The sequence below is a fragment of the Abramis brama genome (assembly GCF_963993115.1).
Source record: "Abramis brama genome assembly, chromosome: 13".
Lineage (NCBI taxonomy): Eukaryota > Metazoa > Chordata > Actinopteri > Cypriniformes > Leuciscidae > Abramis > Abramis brama.
Window position 1 is genome coordinate 4,162,480 of NC_139975.1, and position 20,513 is coordinate 4,182,992.

The window sequence follows — 20,513 nt, forward strand, 5'->3', positions numbered from 1 at the left end:
CATTTATGAGGAAAAAACAATATTACTTGACAGTTCTCCATTATGGACGCGAGCGCTCTGAAAGCTGCACTGAGACTTTCAAACTTTAACAGAGACCTCAAAACAGAAAGCACAAAGCCTTTCTTTAAAACGAATTTCGTTTTGTATTAATTGTATCTTAATTTTAATATTTTTTTTTTTCATTAATTCATTAATATTTTCATTCCTGCATTAAATACATAAAGTAAATATAGGCTATCAATCACAACATAAGGTGCTTGAACTGGAGATTATATCATCGTGAACCGAACCGTAGCCTCGCCTCACAGGCCTAAAAAATGTGGAATATATTTACAGAAATCTGGTTCTAAACAAAACCATCCAAAACAAAATAAAACTATGTAGCCTAAATGTGCATTTCTCCGGTGCATGCGTTCACTAGCCTACTGCGAAGATCGCGAGTCAAATATCGTCAACTTCATCTTTGCAGCCGACACAGAAATTAATAAACAATTAAAATGTCTTATTGCAATATTTTACACATTCATAATCATTACTTTTGCTGGTTCTTTGAGGCAGCTTTTTAGGTTTATGGCGTTTTGGAAAAGAGCTCTTCACGTACAAACACCGTTTCACCAAGGCACAGCAGCCCTTCAGCACATAAGAACAAAAAGAGAAAAAGCACGGACTTACTAATTACGAAACTTTGATGTGGTTGAACAGCTGAAACAGTCACAAATTCCTCTGCAACTCAAACATTCGAAGGAAGAGAACAGCATTACAGTTTTCAGCGCGTCCTCCTTTGATTGCTGTGTTGTGACTGGAAAAGTGCATGCAGGAGCACATGCGCAAAATGTAGGTTTGTAAAATGTCCTTTTGTAAAATAAAAATAATTTTAGGGCGAAGCAGAGGAGGTCGTGCAAGAGGCCGTGGCGTGCAACTAGGGTCCGAGGAAGTAGAGGCTGAGGACGGGGTGGTCGCTGGAAAGCTACGCTGATATTGACACGCGTTTTATTTCTTTGTTTATCCAAAGACTTTTTGTTCATTACCTTTTCTTGTACTGTCTTCTTTTTTTTGCCTTGTTTGCCTTCACTAACTGCATGCCGGTAATGTGAATTTTGATTGCTCTTTCTCTGCCATTGTTTTGCTATTCCTAGGTTCAGTGCCTCTCGAATTCCTCAAATCAAACGTGCGCGCGGCCGCGCGCAAGTGGGCAGATCCCGTGGCAAAAGGGTTGTTGCCATGGTTGCGAGAGAGAGTGACAGTCGCCTAAGCCAATCCTTTGATTCGTCCCGAATCGAAATAATGAGCTGTGTTTAATACAGATTAAACGGTCTAGAGTCACTTGATTTTTATACTCTTTTTTTCAGAGTACTTACATTTTAATTATGTATTGATATATATAGAAAGTTTTAACAAATTTGGATCTTTTTTTTTTTTTATAGTCCTACCTACCCTGCCTTTAATACACATAATTGCATTTATTTTGCATTAGGTCTCCAAAAGAATCTAGACGACCATGTATAAGAGCAATGTTTGCGCCACACTTTTCGGGGAACTTCACCTTTCACACTTCATTATAAACAAAGCACAGTTATCACAGTAATCCTTATCCAGCATCATGGGTTTGCATTAGTCAAAAGATGCGGGAAATCTGTGGGAAACTGAGAGACGCTGATAAATAAAAACACATGTCAGACATGGGAAGGTCATCGGGGCAGACAGGAGTCTGGAGTATGACATGTGATGAATGAACTTGACTCGTTAACACTCAAGCACTTCCTACTCAAAGACTGTTTCGGGAAATAGTACTTACGGCAGGACATTATGGTTACTGTTGACATTAAATCTAATTAGAGCTTTATGAAATAGAGATATTTCTAGAATTAAAATAGTCGTATCATGTGATATTTGAAACAAACGGCATCTGTTTGTTGCATTTGTAATATCATGGGGGCACTTGAGTAGGCAGATTGGAATTTCCACAGTGAATCTCGTAAGCCAACAATGGTGCACAGATATGGAAATATACTGGAAGAGGAAGCAATTATATAATTTCCTTGGGCCATTTTGTAACTTTTTTCATTGGCTTGATGACATTTTTAACCAAACCAAACAAACTTGAACAGGAAGTGTTGGAGGATTCTTTATGATATAGGTACGTAACATCCACAGGATATTAGACAAACGAAATGGTCAGGGACGCCGAGACAAGTCGTCATAGGTGTTTGTTTTTGGAAACATTTACAGTAAAAGGAAGGAAACTGGGTTGTTAGATTGTTGTCAAATGGTTGTTAGATTTGCCTGAATCCTGTGTTTTGATGGATTTGTTTGAAAGTGGTGCCACGATGAAGGGAAACCACCAATTGCGAGATCAAAACCACTGCTTTAATGAAAAAGAGGCAAACGTTTCGGTCACGTCACCTTTCTCAATGCCAAGTTAACAATACTCAGTCGCATGATTACATAGGTCACATGACCAAATTGTCATTAGCAGTGTTTTTTATCTTGCAATTGGTGCTTCCCCTTCATTGTTGGAGTGTACAGGCTTTTTTGAAGTGATTTTTTTTCCTAATTCGAGTTTTTGGTTTTTGGTCGCGCCAATTTCTAAGGCGTGTGAGTTTCAAATTTACATTTTTCCATGAATAGAAATATAAGCATTTAAGAACATTATGCATAATATGCATAATGTTCTTAAATGCTTATATTTCTATTCATGGAAAAATGTAAATTTGAAACTCATTCTGTCCTGCATTTGGCAAAAATGTTTTGTAGACGATGTATTTTACCTTTTAAAGCTGAGATGTGAGAACAACTCTTCTGTATCTTTAGCGTAGATACTAACACTGTATTTGTAGCGTAGCGTAACAATGCTGCATCTTTCATACTTCTCTTTGTGTGCATTGGTGTAATGGCAATGTAAATTAAAGTCTTTAATTGCAGATTGCGTTCCCAAACAAACTAAACGTATAGATGTACCCTTAAACTCGGCAAAAAGATATTATTTTTCTCATCTCGACTTCATTGTCATTTTTTCATTTCTTTTTGCTCATTCTGGTGAAGGTTCACATTAGCATGCACATATGCTGTAATTAATATACGTGACTCACCTTTCAAATGTTTTAAAATTTATTATCAGGGTATATTATGGTCCAGCGGGCCGTATTTAAAGGGGTCATGAACTGGCTTTTTAAAAAAATTTATATTGATGTCTGAGGTCAACTTATGACGTTCGCTTGGTTTTTACATTCAAAAACATCAAAATGAAAAAGTAATAGGCTATTTTCTACCCTGGTTTTGAGCCTAGCTCCTGAAACGCTCGGTTTTTATGGGCGTGCCGCATTGAAGACTTGGAAGTAAACACCCACTGCTATGATTGGATAACAGTTTTGCATATTATAATGAGTTTCATGTAATGCACGAATCGGTGGGCGGGGCTAAACAGGCAGTGTTGAAGTAGGCGTTGATCTTCTTCTGCGGAGGCGGGGTTTGATACCCTTTGACCTCATTGATCCCCACTTTGAAAAACCTGTCGTTCGCTGTGCCTGGTGTCAATAACAGCTTTTATTGGACTAACAAGGACGTTTTCAGTTCTGAAACTTACAGGATATTCTTATAGTATGATGACCTCTAATATGTCAAAAGCTCAAGGAAAATTTGATTTCTCAGTTCATCACCCCTTTAAAGATATTTAAAGGCTGTCATATTTAAAGGCCGCCAGTTCCTTTAGTTCCTGTCTCTATGAAGCCCCTCCTTCTGAAAAGCACACTGTGCTCTGATTGGTCGGCTGGATCAGTGTGTTGTGATTGGTCAAGTGCTTCGAGTGTGTTTGGGAAATGTCCCGCCCCTTCCCATAACCACCAGTTTAACACACTACTAACTAACTCAACCAGGCCCCGCCCCTTTATTCTGCATATGAATTATTTAAATGAGGAATATTGTGACGTGTTCGTTCCCGGAAGAAACTCAAGACTACAATGGAGGCGTTTCAGGGAGTTCATAAATGACACTGATATAGAATAACTCCCGCTAGAGCTTTTTCATGCTCAAACATCAACATTACACACTGACTAAAGAAAGATGTATAGAAAAAAGCAGAACAGGTCTCTGGTGTGTAACTCACCCCCAACAAAATATGCAAACACTTGTGCAATGTATCATCTGACAAATTTTGACATGCGGTTCTTGTCAGTCTGTGCTTGTATAATTGTAATCCGAACTGTCCTGTGTTTCGTCTGCAGCCGCAGGGTGTGAGGTTGTTGCTCTTGGAACTGGCAGTTCTAATACCAAAGCCAGTCCAGCGCCGACAGGACGAATCCTGCATGATTCACACGCTGTAGTAACTGCCCGGAGATCACTAATGAGGTACATGGATGTTCAGCTGTTGCAGATTGTCGTCACATTGATGTTCATATTAATCATCTCTTTGATGGCCAGTACAGAGAAAAGCTGTGGTTTGCTTTTAGTTTATCCTACCAGTCAAAGGTTTGTGTGTCAAAAATGCATGTCTCTTGATCTAAAAACCTTGTAAACTGAAGGCTTTTGGCTTAAATGCTAGAAGAAACACTTCTGTTGGTCAACTGACCTCGAAATAGCCAAATATAAGTTCATTAATTAGTCTGTAGTTGATTTAAAGCTACAATATGTCATTTTTTTCGCCGCTAGGAGTCGCTAACCTCTTACAATAACAAAGGCGTCGTTTGATGACGCATAAGCGGAATTGTGGATCTTGTCGTAAAGCTGAAGGATCTAATAATGTTTATGGATGAGTGAATACACTGATGTTTTTAACATGACTGTGGGATGAAGCGGCGCGAGTGCTAATGAGAGACAGATCTCAGCGCCACACGCGAGTCCCGCGGATATAAAGGAATGAGGACATTTAATCCTACCGAACTAACTTACCCGCTAGTGCTGAATAACACTCACACAGGGCAGTTTATTAGACGAATGAAACTTGTGAGGGAACGCAGCGCTGTTTCACTTACTCTACACTATCACACTAAACTGCATTTGAGTGTGTTGAAGTTATAATGTTATTCTGTGTGTTAGTTTGTCTGTATGAGACTAGCAGTGAGCGAGATCAACATTAGCATAACATACTGATCATATTCTAACATTTCATCATGTTGAGCTGTATAACAACTGTATGATTAGTTTTATGTACATTAGCTCACCTCTACAAGTCAAGTCTAAGTTAGCCGCGGATGCTAGCTCTCGGCATCTCGAAAACGCCACGCTGATATTGATCCTCGTTTTAGTTCTCCTTTTGTCCTAAAGTCTGCTTGCCATGATCCATAATGTATGAACGAAACAACAACAGCGTGAGCGCGCCGCTAGACGTAACGCAGTTGTCCACGTCTGTCGCCATGGTTACTATGGTAGAACGAGCGGAAACCAGGATAACGTGGATATTACGTCATTGACAGGCGACACTGAACATGGACGAGCCATTATTTAAAATTGGAATTTCTCTGAAATTAAAAATCTTTGGGAACTTTTGGGATATTGTAAGTACACAACTGCAGGAAATATATCACACTGTGCAAGTGATTTTTGGATATTTTATTACTAAAATCTTACATATTGTGGCTTTAAAGCACAGATGATTGGATGATTGTCTTTTTGAATGTGCCGTAGGTTTCTGTACAGGAATCTGCTGCTGTTCTTCAGTAAGAACAGTGCTCTGGAGGAGAAGTCAGTCTTTCAGCAGGACCAGACCACCAAGCTCCTCAGCTTCAAAAACCACATCACTCTACACCTGTACCTGAGCCAGCTGCCCAAAGGAGCAGCGCAGATACCTTCTCAACTGTACACACACTCTCTCACACACACACACTCACACACATTCACTCTGTATAAATGAAGAGAGTCAGGTCTGATGAAGGCCCAGTGTCCTGCTCTTCTTTAACCCTGTAAACTTAAAGCCTGACATATGAAAGACAAAATCTATAAGAAAAAGTTTGCATTTGTTTTTCGTTGAGTATCATATTTGATACATCAGGCTTTTATGGCTCATATGATATAGTGAGAATATGGAGCTCAAACTCAAGGAGGAAAAAACAGCTACATTTTATTCAGAGGCACAAACTGAGCAAAAATATGCAATTTGGTGCAGATGCTGATATTTAAATGGCCAAAAGGTGAGATGAAATTCTGATGCTTGTAATGTAAGTGCATCTTTATAACAGTATAGCAGATACTTAAATAAAATGCATATAAATATCCGTCGTCACTCTATATCTGACAATAATATGTCTTGGTAAGATGATATTTAAATGTTTAGTTTTATGATCAAAATCTCAAATAGTTTTTTTTTTTTTTAAACATAATGCAATAGAATGATGATTGAGAGATGAGCAAATAAACCTGATGATCATATTTGATACTCACATTTACACATGACTTTTCTAGAAATAAATGTATGGATAATCAAGTAAACCTAAGTTGCTTCAGTCCAGTGAATGCTCATCTTAATACATTACTAACAATATAAAAGTTATAATTTTACAGCAAAAAGATGCGTGAACCACGAGTTTGTACAATAAAAATAAAAAAAACAATACAAAAAGCATGTAGTAGATTTTGTGCAACAGGATTTATAGCTTTATAGATCATGTTGATCATTTACAGGCCTACGAAATTTTCAAATCAAGGCTTTATAGGGTTAAAATCTAACATTTTCTTTTTAATTGGTTGAGCGTGAGCTTTTTTTATTCCTCATTTGTGCATACACACATTGTGCCATTTATCTTGAAGAAATATTGCACAAACATAAACTTTGAATGCAAAATATTTCACAAAAAGAAATCCGGTATGCAAATTGTACAAATTTGTTAAACTAAATCCCAGTTGTTGTCCTTGTTTTCTAGCCGCCTCAATCCTCTGTCCATCTCTGCATGGGAGGTGAATAATCAGATCGGCCTTCATGTGGTGGTGGAAGGGAAGGTCTTCTCCAAGTTCTCCAGCTCGTATGAGCAGATGGGCTCGCATGTTGTCAGTATGTCCGCCACCGATAAGATCATGCAGTGGCAGGTGTTGGGCTTCCAGGGGGCGCTACTGAGCCACTTCATTGAGCCAGTCTACGTGAGCAGCATCTTCATTGGTAAGTTAGAGAAACGGCCAACGACGAACAATCCAGGCTAGGGGTCGACTGATGAATAGCCAAGGCTGATATATTGGCCGCAAATTTCCATTTTTTAATTATCGCATCAGGCGGGTAAAGCGTCGGAAGTAGGACTTTTATTTTGACAGCGACACGATCAACAAACTTTGAACTTTGATTTAGGCCTAAATCTGCTTCGCTATATCCAGTTTGCTGCTATATCGTATTCATGTCATATTCACTTGGTTCTTTATGTAAAATTAGCGCTACTAGTCTTCATTTGAAAATGTATTATTCTTAGTGCTCACAGATTTAGCTCTGCTTTTTTTTTTTTTTTTTTATATTTTTTTAACAATTTTCAATAATACAGTTCAAATGATCTTTTCCATATACTCAATTTCAGTTTTTATTTCTAATTTAGTAATTATGTAAAATAAATATGCGGAACAATTACTGAAATAAAATGTGTTTTTATTAAATTTAAATTATATAGTAATATATACCAACATAAAATATACATCTATTTTTATTTTATTATTATTTAATTTATTATTAGGTCAAAAAATATTACAAATATTAATATTAGGGCTGTTTAGGCATTAAACAAAGGGAGACTAGATGAGACCACAGGCTGCTTCCCATCTTATCCCGTTGACCCTAGTACCATATGGAAGTTGTTCCGGTATATGTTAAGAAACAGATGCTGCAGTATAGATTACAGTGCATTCTTGCAGAAAAAATAAACCCCTTCTCTCATACTTTTTATGCTGAGACTAGCACTGAAATCTTTCAGCTGTCAATAATTACAATTTTTAATTGCGATTAATCACACACTTATCATGAAATTAATAGGGCTGTGAAACGATTAATCGTGATTAATCGCATCCAAAATAAAAGTTTGTGTTCACATAATATATGTGTGTGTACTGTGCATAATTATTTTGTATATATAAATACACACACATGCATGTATATATTTAAGAAATATTTGCTTAAATATACTGTATATATATTATATATAATTTGTTTTATAAATAAATATAAATATTTTATATATAAATAACAAATTTTTCTTAAATATTTACATGCATGTGTGTGTATTTATATATACAAAATAATTATGCACAGTACACACACATATATTATGTGAACACAAACTTTTATTTTGGATGCGATTAATCGCGATTAATCGTTTCACAGCCCTAGAAATTAAGCATCACTTTTTCTTTTAACAGTGACTAATAAAGATCTATTCGAAAGATGAACATGTGAAAAAGCATAATAGGTCCTCTTTATTTTTTTGTTATTTTATGTTTATTTTGATCATTAATTTCTCAATGCAATCACAAAGTGTCTTACCTAATGTGCTTTAAATATAAATTGTACTCCAGATTTGTTAAGTTGTTTCAAAGTATAACTTTTTTTTTTTCTCTCTTTTACAAAAAAATAAAAAAAATAAAAAGTTAAATAAAAAAAAAATAAAAATGGGTATAATAGGTCCTCTTTAAAAAAATAAATAAAGTAAATGCTGTTAATGCAGTTTGTGCCTGGTATCCTTGATGTGCTCAGGTGACGGCAGCTGCAGTGACACTCGTGGTATAGAGATGGCAGTGAACCAGCGTGTTGATGGCATCACCTCAGCACTTCCCCTGTACTACTGCGTCTACCGGCCACACATCAGCCTGGTGTCCTCGGCCATGCCTCCAGACACACACCCTACCCAGAAGTCCCTTAGCCTGAACTGGAGCCACGGAGACCTTATGATGGAGATGGTCAGTGCTCTGGAGGGAAAGTCTACCGAAGAGTGAGTGTCATATGCTACTCATGACAGATGTTTTATGCTTCTTATTGGTTATTCTCATTAGGGCTTGATATCGATTCGATTCCGATTCACAAGATCTCAATTCGATTTGATTTTCGATTCGATTCACTGATTTTAGTGATTCCATTTTCACTGGCCCCACCACAAAGAAAGTAATAAATGAATAGTATAGTTCTTGTTTTTGTTGTTTTTCACCCATGTTTCCTTGTATTGTATAATAAATAAGGTTATGACAACCAAAATTTTAGATACCAGTGAAATTTAACAATTCTCAATTCCAATTTCAATAGCAGAGCTAAAACTACTAATATAAATTTCATAGATCATTAAAAAACAAGTAAACAATCATTAATAAAAAAAGAAGAAATTATTAAAACACAAGCAAATGCGTTCTTTCTCTATTGTTCACTTAAGCCATAAACGACTGTGTTTACTTTGGATACTCACAAAGGTGGGCATTTTCAGATACATTTTTGTGAATTTGTGCGCACAACTTTCCACACAGCGCACGCGAGTTCTGTCGCCCGAATGCTTAAATTGGCAAGGGTTGAAAACGTGTGCAAATGATAAACTTTCGTGACCATGCAGCACTGATCCGATCGTCTTCAATGATTCTGAATTGATTCTCGACATTGCTAAAAAAGTGTAAAATTTGAATCCGATGACAGAAGGCATGTAGTAGATTGTGTGCTGTTGATAGGGCTGCTCGATTATGGAAAAAATCATAATCACGATTATTTTGGTCAGTATTGAAATCACGATTATGTAACACGATTATTTCACATGACTTTGGGAACGTGTTGCATTTATTAAAAAGACACGGTAACACTTTACAATAATGTTAATTAGTTAACAGTTAATGTATTAACTAACATGAACTAACAATGAGAAATACATTTGTTACAGTATTTATTAATCTTTTTTATTGTTAGTTAATAAAAATACAGCTGTTCATTGTTTGTTCATGTTAGTTTACAGTGCATTAACTAATGTTAACAAATACAACCTTTCATTTTAATAACGTATTAGTAAATGGTGAAATTAATATTAACTAAGATTAGTAAATGCTGTAGAAGTATTGTTCATTATTAGTTAATCTTAACAAAGGTAGTTAACTAATGCTAATTAATGAACCTTATTGTAAAGTGTTACCAAAGACACCTTTCAACAATTCTTAAAAAATCGAAATTTGAACATTTATTGTACTTTTTGAACTATTAAAATAAATAAATATATAACAGATAATACTTCAATGAGTATTTTAATAATTCCCGCAGGTCTACACTTATAATGCGGGAAATTCCCCCGCAAACATTGATTCACTTTAGCATGTAGATTGTATGAGTAGCCTAAATGAATCCACACAGACTATAAAATCAAATCAATCATTTTAAAACTTTCTCCAAGACGCAATTTCACAAACCGCGTGAGTGTTCAGCGGTGCCGCGTCTTCTCTCTCTCTCAAAATGCGCTGGACAAGGCAAGCGTCGAAACTACACATTCGCGTTTAGGAGTCGGGACATGACGGAATTGTCACTTGTACAATCGGACCAGCATTGCATCGTAACTAAAGTTTATCATTTTCACTTCTTTTTAAGTTTTATCAGTTTAAACATTCAAGCTGAGAGAGTTTATGGCATCGGGAGGGGCGGATGTGCGCGCGTCATTCAGAACAAAAGACAAAATAAGAGCATTCTTTCAAAACAGAACATGGCAAAATAATCGTTTTTACTCGATTATACCATTTTGGTGATCGTTGGGAGCAAAAACCGAAATCGAAATTCAATTAATTGCACAGCCCTGGCTGTTGATGTTGATAATTTGCAGGCCTTAGAAATTAGCATATCAAATATGATACAGTAGGTTTTATAGGGTTAAGGTCTAATTGGCTGAGCTTGAGCTTTTTTTCCCTCATGTGTGCATGCTCATAATGTGGCCTTTATCTGGAATATACCACAAACATACTTTTCAAGCAAAACATTTCACAAAAAGAAATCAGGTATACAAAACCGCTAATGGTATAAAGGGAGGCAAGGAGTCCTTTACAGTATATTATGGAATATTTTGACGTGTTTGTTTCTGGAAGTAAACTCAAGACAATAAAAAAGGCATTTGAGGGAGTTCAGAAACAGGGAACAGGGACACTGATACAGAGAATCACTCCCTTTGGAGCTTTTTGACGCCCAAACAGCAACATTACACACTAAAGAAAAATGAACATGTAAAGGCTGATTCACACTGCACTGACATACACAGACCAACGCCGACAGACACCAGATCACAGCAAGTCATTTCTCAGTAGGGATGGGCATTTTTGATATTTTCTCATTTTGATCATTAGCTGCGTTTACATGGACACGTTGACGGCTCAATCGGACTAAAAAACCTTCATGTAAACACCTTAATCGATCCGATTGAGCTCGATCCGAATTAAATTTCGATCGGATTGAAAGGGGTGGTTTATTCCTTTTGTAATCCGATTGAGAGAACATGTAAACACTTGATCGGATTGAAAACTGAAAGGACTGCGCATGTGCAATGACGTTAAATAGCGTAATGACGTATGATGCACGGAACGAGCGTCTTCCTGTTGAATAAAGTGTCATATAAATAAGTGTCCCGTCATTCTAAAATTCTCATTTTACTCATCGTCTGTGAAGTGAAGCAGGACAACGTCCCACCAGTCCTTGTTTTGGATTCTCATCCACAGGCTTTTTACTGCGTGATCAATATAAGCAGCACGGCAAAACGGTTAATATGCTCATTGTCTCCAAATCATGACCAGAGACGGATTAATATTACGTCTGCTGTTTAAAACAAATAAAGAACCAATAGAGGAGAATAGTTATGCGGGAAACTCTGTATTTTTGTGCAGTGTGCGCATGTCAAAAAATCTGTTCCGATTTGAAACTTGCGACATATAAACGCGCACATCAACCCGATTACTTTATTTATTGTTCATGTAAACACCGTGTTCAGATTCATCAATCGTATAGATTTCATTCCGATTGAACCAAAAGGTGTCCATGTAAACGTAGCTATTGACAGGTCTAAAAAAAAAACAGTACTCAGGGTGGGGGCGAGGCGTGTCCGTCATGCAAATTAAAATTAAGACTGTTACGAAAATTAATGTTGACATAAAAATATGACATGAAAACATGAACGTATGAATAGAAAAAAAAAAAAAAAAAGCTAGATTATGATGCATCAGTGTTATGGAAAAATAAATATCTAAAAAGAATAGCTGCTTACATTTACATTACCTGTTTTTGCCTTTGTCCAAAGCGACTTACAAATGAGGACTAAATTAAGCGAGTCATCATGAAGAGGCAAAAACAACGCAAGAAGTGCTCAAAATACAAAGTTCAGGCATTGCTCAGAGTAGCATAAGCCCGATAAGGGAGGATTAAAGGAAAAGGAAAGAATTTTTCTTTTTTAATGTGGTTAAGTGCTCACGGAAGAGATGTGTTTTCAGCTGGCTTTTGAATGTTGTCAGTGAATGAGAATGTTCTGGAAAGTGATTTTGTGGCTCTCTGTGATGGAACTTGTTGACCGATCGTAGGCTTCTGGTAGGGGATGTAGGCTCGTAGGAGTGAGTGAAAAGAGGGGGGAGCTGAGCCTGAGGTAGATCTGTAAGCAAGAGTCAATGCCTTGAACTTGATACGAGCAGCGAGAGGTAGCCAGAGAGATGAACAGAGGAGTGACGTGGGCCCTCTTGGGCTCGTTGAAGACTCGTTCTGGATCATTTGTAGAGGTTTAGTTGCACATGATGGAAGTCCAGCCAGAAGAGCATTGCAGTCGTCAAGCCTAGAAATGACCAGGGCCTGGACCAGAAGTTGTGTTGCATGCTCAGTTAGGAAAGGCCGGATCTTCCTGATGTTGTGCCGTGCAAATCGGCATGATCGAGCTGTCTTTGTAATTTGGTCTGTGCTTGAGGTAAAGCTGAAGAGTAAATTATCTATGTTCTATGACACATTTTATGAGATTAATAATTAGACGTCCTAGATGCATAACATAAACGTAATATTCAGGGTTTGAAATGAACTTTTTCACTACTACTTTTTTAATTCACGGGCCATTCAGAAATTCTACTAGCCAAAAATAAGATTAACTACGTCACATCTTATATATGCAGAAACACAATGAAGCATGTCAGTGCCATTGTTTTGTCTCCAGATGCACACCAGTAATGTTTTTTTCTAGGGCAAGTTTATAAAAGCTATTTAAATGACCTAATTGAACTTAGGTCTTAATCTAAGCCTTGTCTGTGAATCCAGGGGCCTGTACCATGAAGCCGGTTTAGGTGGCTAGCCAGGTGTGTTTCAGTTTAGTTTGCGCCAACCCTGGGTTTTAGACACCATGAAAGTGGTTTGGCTTTTAGCGTGTTCATCGCCATAGTAACTCGCGCTCCACGGCTAACCTGGTCCGGGTCAGGTGATGTTCCAGGTAAGAGGTTCCAAACCGAACTTGGACCAATCAGCTATGAGCAAAGTGACACATGTCTGATGAGTTACTCCACCTGTTTCCACTCCAAATTAAAAGTCACTACATAGCAAATGCTTTTTAAAGACAAAATCGTCAGGCTTTTAGTATGTAATGCTTATTTAGAATAATAAATTTGTATGATTTAGATATTATTTATGTAATTATTATACCCTTAATCGATCACACATGTACAATTTTAGTTCATCAATTATTATTACGGAGCGTTTAAATGGATAAATATATAAAGGTAATATAAATACGCTTTAGAATCAATAGATGAAGCTATAAAATGACTACATGTGAGCTTAAATTGTCTCTATACCTTTATCAACTGTATAAACTAACATCACAACTTTTACATGCACTGATATACAGTAGCGAGACTTTGTCCTCTTTCATAGACAGCTATTTTCTTCTTGCTGTGTAAATTTGTTTAAATTCTTAATATTTTAATACTTTTATTTCATAAGTGAATCGCGCTGCTTCTCTCGCGAGAAATTAATTTCAATGAGTTTTGAATGAGTTTCACTCTTTCTCAGCACGTGATTGGCTGTTCGCTACTGATGTCACACCTAAACTCAGGATCAAAGCCCGCGTTGACAGAGAGAGTTGATGATCAGCATCATGGCACCAACAAAGCCTGGTTGGATTGGTTTGGTTTTGTCAACTCAAAACTAATCCTGTAACCCGGAGTTTGTTCAACTACCATCATGGTATAAGTCCCAGGCCGAAATGACAATTGTTGTTCTTGCTTTCTATGCACTGTAAAAAAACAAACAGGCTTTTGCTCACTGTTGCAAAACTTACATTGTACAGTCTCAACGGTACTTCAGTGTTTTCTCCTCCAAATGCTCATCGAAGTCGTTATTTATGCCATTTGGAATGCATTATTAGACACACAAAACTCATTTACTATCAGACGGCTGCTTGAAATGCTCATGTACACTTTGTATGCGTGTGCTCTGAAAAATGCTAAATTAAGAGGGAATCTTAAGGGAATAAGCAGACAGGACAAAACGTATGAAATGTCAAAACAGATTTGTGCATTATTGTGAATTCATTCTGTAATGTCATCAAAAATAACCAAACGGCAATAATGCTTGGATGAGAAATGAGAAAGAGAAAAATCCATCAATGCACTTGTCTGGAAACTTTCAGATACTGAAAGCACTCTTTGATATACAGTGAGGAAAATAAGTATTTGAACACCCTGCTATTTTGCAAGTTCTCCCACTTAGAAATCATGGAGGGGTCTGAACTTGTCATCGTAGGTGCATGTCCACTGTGAGAGACATCATCTAAAAAAAAAAAATCCAGAAATCACAATGTATGATTTTTTAACTATTTATTTGTATGATACAGCTGCAAATAAGTATTTGAACACCTGAGAAAATCAATGTTAATATTTGGTACAGTAGCCTTTGTTTGCAATTACAGAGGTCAAACGTTTCCTGTAGTTTTTCACCAGGTTTGCACACACTGCAGGAGGGATTTTGGCCCACTCCTCCACACAGATCTTCTCTAGATCAGTCAGGTTTCTGGGCTGTCGCTGAGAAACACAGAGTTTGAGCTCCCTCCAAAGATTCTCTATTGGGTTTAGGTCTGGAGACTGGCTAGGCCACGCCAGAACCTTGATATGCTTCTTACAGAGCCACTCCTTGGTTATCCTGGCTGTGTGCTTCGGGTCATTGTCATGTTGGAAGACCCAGCCTCGACCCATCTTCAATGCTCTAACTGAGGGAAGGAGGTTGTTCCCCAAAATCTCGCAATACATGGCACCGGTCATCCTCTCCTTAATACAGTGCAGTCACCCTGTCCCATGTGCAGAAAAACACCCCCAAAGCATGATGCTACCACCCCCATGCTTCACAGTAGGGATGGTGTTCTTGGGAAGGTACTCATCATTCTTCTTCCTCCAAACACGTTTAGTGGAATTATGACCAAAATGTTCTATTTTGGTCTCATCTGACCACATGACTTTCTCCCATGACTCCTCTGGATCATCCAAATGGTCATTGGCAAACTTAAGACGGGCCTTGACATGTGCTGGTTTAAGCAGGGGAACCTTCCATGCCATGCATGATTTCAAACCATGACGTCTTAGTGTATTACCAACAGTAACCTTGGAAACGGTGGTCCCAGCTCTTTTCAGGTCATTGACCAGCTCCTCCCGTGTAGTTCTGGGCTGATTTCTCACCTTTCTTAGGATCATTGAGACCCCACGAGGTGAGATCTTGCATGGAGCCCCAGTCCGAGGGAGATTGACAGTCATGTTTAGCTTCTTCCATTTTCTAATGATTGCTCCAACAGTGGACCTTTTTTCACCAAGCTGCTTGGCAATTTCCCCGTAGCCCTTTCCAGCCTTGTGGAGGTGTACAATTTTGTCTCTAGTGTCTTTGGACAGCTCTTTGGTCTTGGCCATGTTAGCAGTTGGATTCTTACTGATTGTATGGGGTGGACAGGTGTCTTTATGCAGCTAACGACTTCAAACAGGTGCATCTAATTTAGGATAATAAATGGAGTGGAGGTGGACATTTTAAAGGCAGACTAACAGGTCTTTGAGGGTCAGAATTCTAGCTGATAGACAGGTGTTCAAATACTTATTTGCAGCTGTATTATACAAATAAATAGTTAAAAAATCATATATTGTGATTTCTGGATATTTTTTTTTTTAGATTATGTCTCTCACAGTGGACATGCACCTACGATGACAATTTCAGACCCCTCCATGATTTCCAAGTGGGAGAACTTGCAAAATAGCAGGGTGTTCAAATACTTATTTTCTTCACTGTAAGACACTCATTGTTTATTACTTGTAGAGTAATATGCTCCTTTATTCTTCTTTATCATTGACTTTTTGCTTGTATTTGCTATTAGCCTATGTTTTGAGGCTGTATTTCGAATTTTTTTAAATGAATAACTATTACAATATTATTAATTCATTTAAAATAAAAATAAAAAATGTAAATAAAATGGTAGCCTATGAATTAAAAAGATAAACGTATTCATTAATTTGAATCAAGAATCGTGTTGAATCGGATCTTAAAGTGCCCCTGTTATGCTATTTTAAAGTTTCCTAATGTTGTTTTGGAGTCTCCTACAACAGGTTTACATGCATCAAAGGTAAAAAAAAAATTCATTTTCTCATAATATACATTTGCACATCACCACATTTTCAATGATTCTCAAACGACTCGTCAGATGAATCAATCTCTCTAAATCCCGCCTTTCCGCGAGCTACTCTGCTCTGATTGGCCAGACAGCTCAGTCATTGAAAAACGATTAATTTCATTGACTCAGTCGACTCTTACTGCTGAAAGACGATAACTTTATATACGGTGAACTTTCAGATTTAAAACTTTGCCGGATGTTTTCATACACTTACACACTACATGAAAGGTCATTTTCAAAAATCCATAATAAGTCCCGGAATCAGAATCGGATGGAATCGTGAGTTGCCTAAAGATTCCCATCCCATAGCGCTAATAAAAATATAAATAAAACATCTGTGTGTTTGTTCCAGCTCTCCGTTTAAGAGCAGTCCAGCCTTGGCCAGCCGTCTTTGCAAGGCAGCGATGTTAAGTCGATTTAATCTGGTAGCTAAAGAAGCCCAGAGAGAGGAGCTGCTCACCGCTGTCACGTACAGGGAGGCCAAGGTACTGCACTCTTTCTTATTTACATTCAGCTATAGCTCTGCATGATTTGGGGGGGAAATCGAATTGCAATTTTTTATGATTTTATTGCAAAATAAAATGTTTTTATTTATTTATTTTTGTTTTTTTAAGTTCCTAATTTATTGAATTGGTCTTAAATACCATAGGTTTTATCCAATGTGAGGAAACAAACCATGATTTACATAAGCAAAAACTGACATGCAAATGTTCTTATGCGTACGCCGACTGAAGAGTGTGCGTACAAACTTTTTGCTGCTCATATACCAGTAATTTAATGATTACAACATCATTTAGGAAAACGTTAAGATAAATAGGCAATCACAACATGCATTACTATAATTATATGCATAAATGAGCAATAAAACCGCTTTTTAATAATTAATGAAATTTATTTATATATAAATAATAACTATATGCCTATATACGTTTTTAGAGATCGCACTTGGATTTTCTCGACATTGATGTTGAGAGTCGTAATTCTGAACCATAAAGTTGTGTAGGTGTTGATGTACATGTTGCATTTGAATTTAAGGTCACCTACAATTTATAATAATAATTATAATATATTTTATTTATAATGCGCTTTTCTCACACCCAAAGCTCTAATAATAATTATAAAGAGAGATGCATGTATGAACATTTTTGTTCATTCGAACGCTTGTATAAATTGTTCATAGGAACATTTCAGAAAAACTCTTGTAAGTTCACGTTTAGGATCATTATATGCACAGCTTTATAAATAAGGCCCCAGCTCTGCTGTGCTTGTTTGTAGGGCTGCACAATTTGGCCTATAAATTTACTATAATAATAATTATTATTATTATCATGAGCTGCTTGTGTGAATGAACACAGTGCTGGGCTTCACTCTGACACACAGCGCATACAGATTTATTTAATTAATCACAGATATAATAGAAATATATTGTGATACCTTGCTGTTACAATTTCTCATTTTATTAGTGCCGGTACTTTAAGATTGACAGTGTTTTAATATGAGCCGTATTTCTTGCATTGTGTTCAGCCAGCGTGTCAAAGTTTTTGTCTTCTTAAATGAGCTGGTATGTTAATATATCCACGTAGTGCAGCACTGCTTTAAGTTATTGACACTTTACAGCAATAAAGAAGTAAATGCATACATGAGTAAACCGGACGTGCTTGATGTTAACACCGATTTAAGCGTGGAAAGCCATGAACAGTGTAGTATTTCTTACAAACATTAAGAGAAATACAGTGCAAGAAAGGTTTAAACTACTCTTTCTTATACTGAATTTCTCCTAATGTTTATAATTTGCATCTTTTTTTCTTATTTTTAAAGCCCAAGTCAAAATAAAATAACTATTTTGAGATATGTTGTTAAATAAGATTTTGATCGTATCGTCCACCCAGTTACTTTTCCTGTTGTTTTAGGTTTTTGCTGTTGTACTGGTGTCTAAAATATATTTTAGGCGAGTATCGTATCAAAGTCATAATTTAGGTATTGTGACAACACTAAGCCATATCGCAATTCCAGTATTATTTGGATTAATCGTGCAGTCCTACATTAAGATAAAGCCAGCTCAAAACGACTATAACCACATGGGAACACCCTAGCAACACCCTGGAAACCGGCGAATTTTTTTGTTTATTTTTTTTTGCATGATTTTTTTTTGCATGCAATTACTGACAAAAAATCAAGTCACTTTTATTAGTTTTCCAGCTTTAAAATAATTCTTCTTAATGGCTGCTGCTTTAATATTGATCATCTCGTTCTTTATTGAACGTCAAGATGATGGCAAAGCCGTACCAGGAAGCAAAGAGTGTGTTGAAGTCTTACCTGGAAAGGAAGGGCTACGGCCAGTGGGTGGAGAAGCCGCCGATCAGCGACCATTTCTCTGTGTGAGAACCCACCGACAGATGCCATAAGCCACTGCAATATCATGTATGAATATGTTTAAATTGCATGCTGAATTACTTTGTGGTTTGCATGTTTGTTTTGTTCAAATTTGTTGTATAACGATGCAGCAAGAGGCACTTACAGACAACAGATGTACATTGGTTATTGGACTGGGGAAACGTACTGGATCTGAAGTTTATTTACACAAGTGCAAAGATATAAAATACAGTTCAAGACAGATAATGGTGTAAAATTGTAACAAAAGGGGATGTTCTGTTTGTTTTCAAGGTAAATGAAAATAAAAAAAATTGTTTGGACTTTCATTTGCTGGCTGAATAGTGTTGTATTTTTTATTTTTTTATATTAATTAATTAAAGAATTGTTTTTATAGTTTTACAATATCAAAACCGTGGTACAAATGTCTCATGGCGGCATATTTTTAACTGGTAGTTAAAGGATCGGGTGAAGGGTAATAGCAAAAAAAACAAGACTTTCAACATACATTCTCAAGAAGAGGGGGCCAAATACGTAGGGATGGGACGGTATGAAAATTTCATATCATGATAATAGTGACCAAAATTATCGTGATTATCAATATTATCACGGTTTTGTTAAAACGAGATGAAAGTGTTCAAAAATAACTGATGCTCACACTGAAAACATTTCAACACGTTTTAGATTTGAAAATCAACAAAACAAATAAAACAAGCACTTTTTTAAGCAAGATTATATTCTGTGGCATTTCCTTCCTTAAATTTACCGTTGTCAATAACAACGCATTATAACCATAGACTGTAAAAAAATATTGCTCTTAGCAATTTGATTCATCCACACATTAACAGAAGGAACATGAGGAGTGGACCACAGTGACGGTGACACACGAAATACACAGATAAGAATGTCAACCCAGGGTTTAGAAATGTACATCGTGAAATGTTAATAGTTAACCCCGGGTAAATTATGAGCAGTTTGAAACGTGAGGATTACATTTATCTGGGGTTTAGAATGACCTGGGTTAACTAGTTCAGGTGTGATTAGCTCTCGTGAACATCTGGAATGTGGGACATGTTGTAGATGAGAAGTGTGCTTTCTTTTAAGTGCTTTATAGGTCATTTTATTTGTGGTTAGTGAAACCCTACTAAGAAACGGGCCGCTGCACGGTGTGTGTTTGTTCAGAGGTAAACATCAGATGTTCAAGTTCCCTGTTCATAAGTACAACACAGGAAACCTCAGGGGCTTCCTGTCAAAAGTGTAACTGCATCCAATCGTGTTTAATATGCGTTTATGTTAGTGGGGCTCATGCATGGACCATCTTTTCAATCAATTGTTGCCCATCTAAGTGACGGGACCGCGTTTCGCTGTGGAGCAGGTTTGTACGCTGTATGCATCTCTTAAAATGGAGGGAGTGATTCATGTTTTTTTGCATTTTTGTTCTGGATTAATGCGTTTTGAAGTCATACAACAGTCTTTGTTTTTCTTTTGGAGCAAATGCGCAGGATCAATGTGCATGTGAATGCATGCAATCAAGCCATGCTGCAAAAACAGCCTAAAATGCATTGAGACAGTTGTGCTGTT

At 37.0% G+C, this 20,513-nt stretch overlaps 1 protein-coding gene across 1 annotated transcript in view; it reads left to right on the forward strand.

The window, feature by feature from the left end:
• adad1 (adenosine deaminase domain containing 1 (testis-specific)) overlaps nucleotides 1–19,202 on the forward strand; it is a 28,641-nt gene extending 9,439 nt beyond the window's left edge. The window contains exons 7-12 of the mRNA XM_084133103.1: nucleotides 4,221–4,344; nucleotides 5,620–5,790; nucleotides 6,852–7,084; nucleotides 8,654–8,888; nucleotides 16,915–17,047; nucleotides 18,831–19,202. Of these exons, the coding sequence (XP_083989229.1) occupies nucleotides 4,221–4,344; nucleotides 5,620–5,790; nucleotides 6,852–7,084; nucleotides 8,654–8,888; nucleotides 16,915–17,047; nucleotides 18,831–18,944 (1,010 nt within the window). The 3' untranslated portion in view covers nucleotides 18,945–19,202. The remainder of the gene's footprint in view (nucleotides 1–4,220; nucleotides 4,345–5,619; nucleotides 5,791–6,851; nucleotides 7,085–8,653; nucleotides 8,889–16,914; nucleotides 17,048–18,830) is intronic.
• Nucleotides 19,203–20,513: the final 1,311 nt, after the last annotated feature.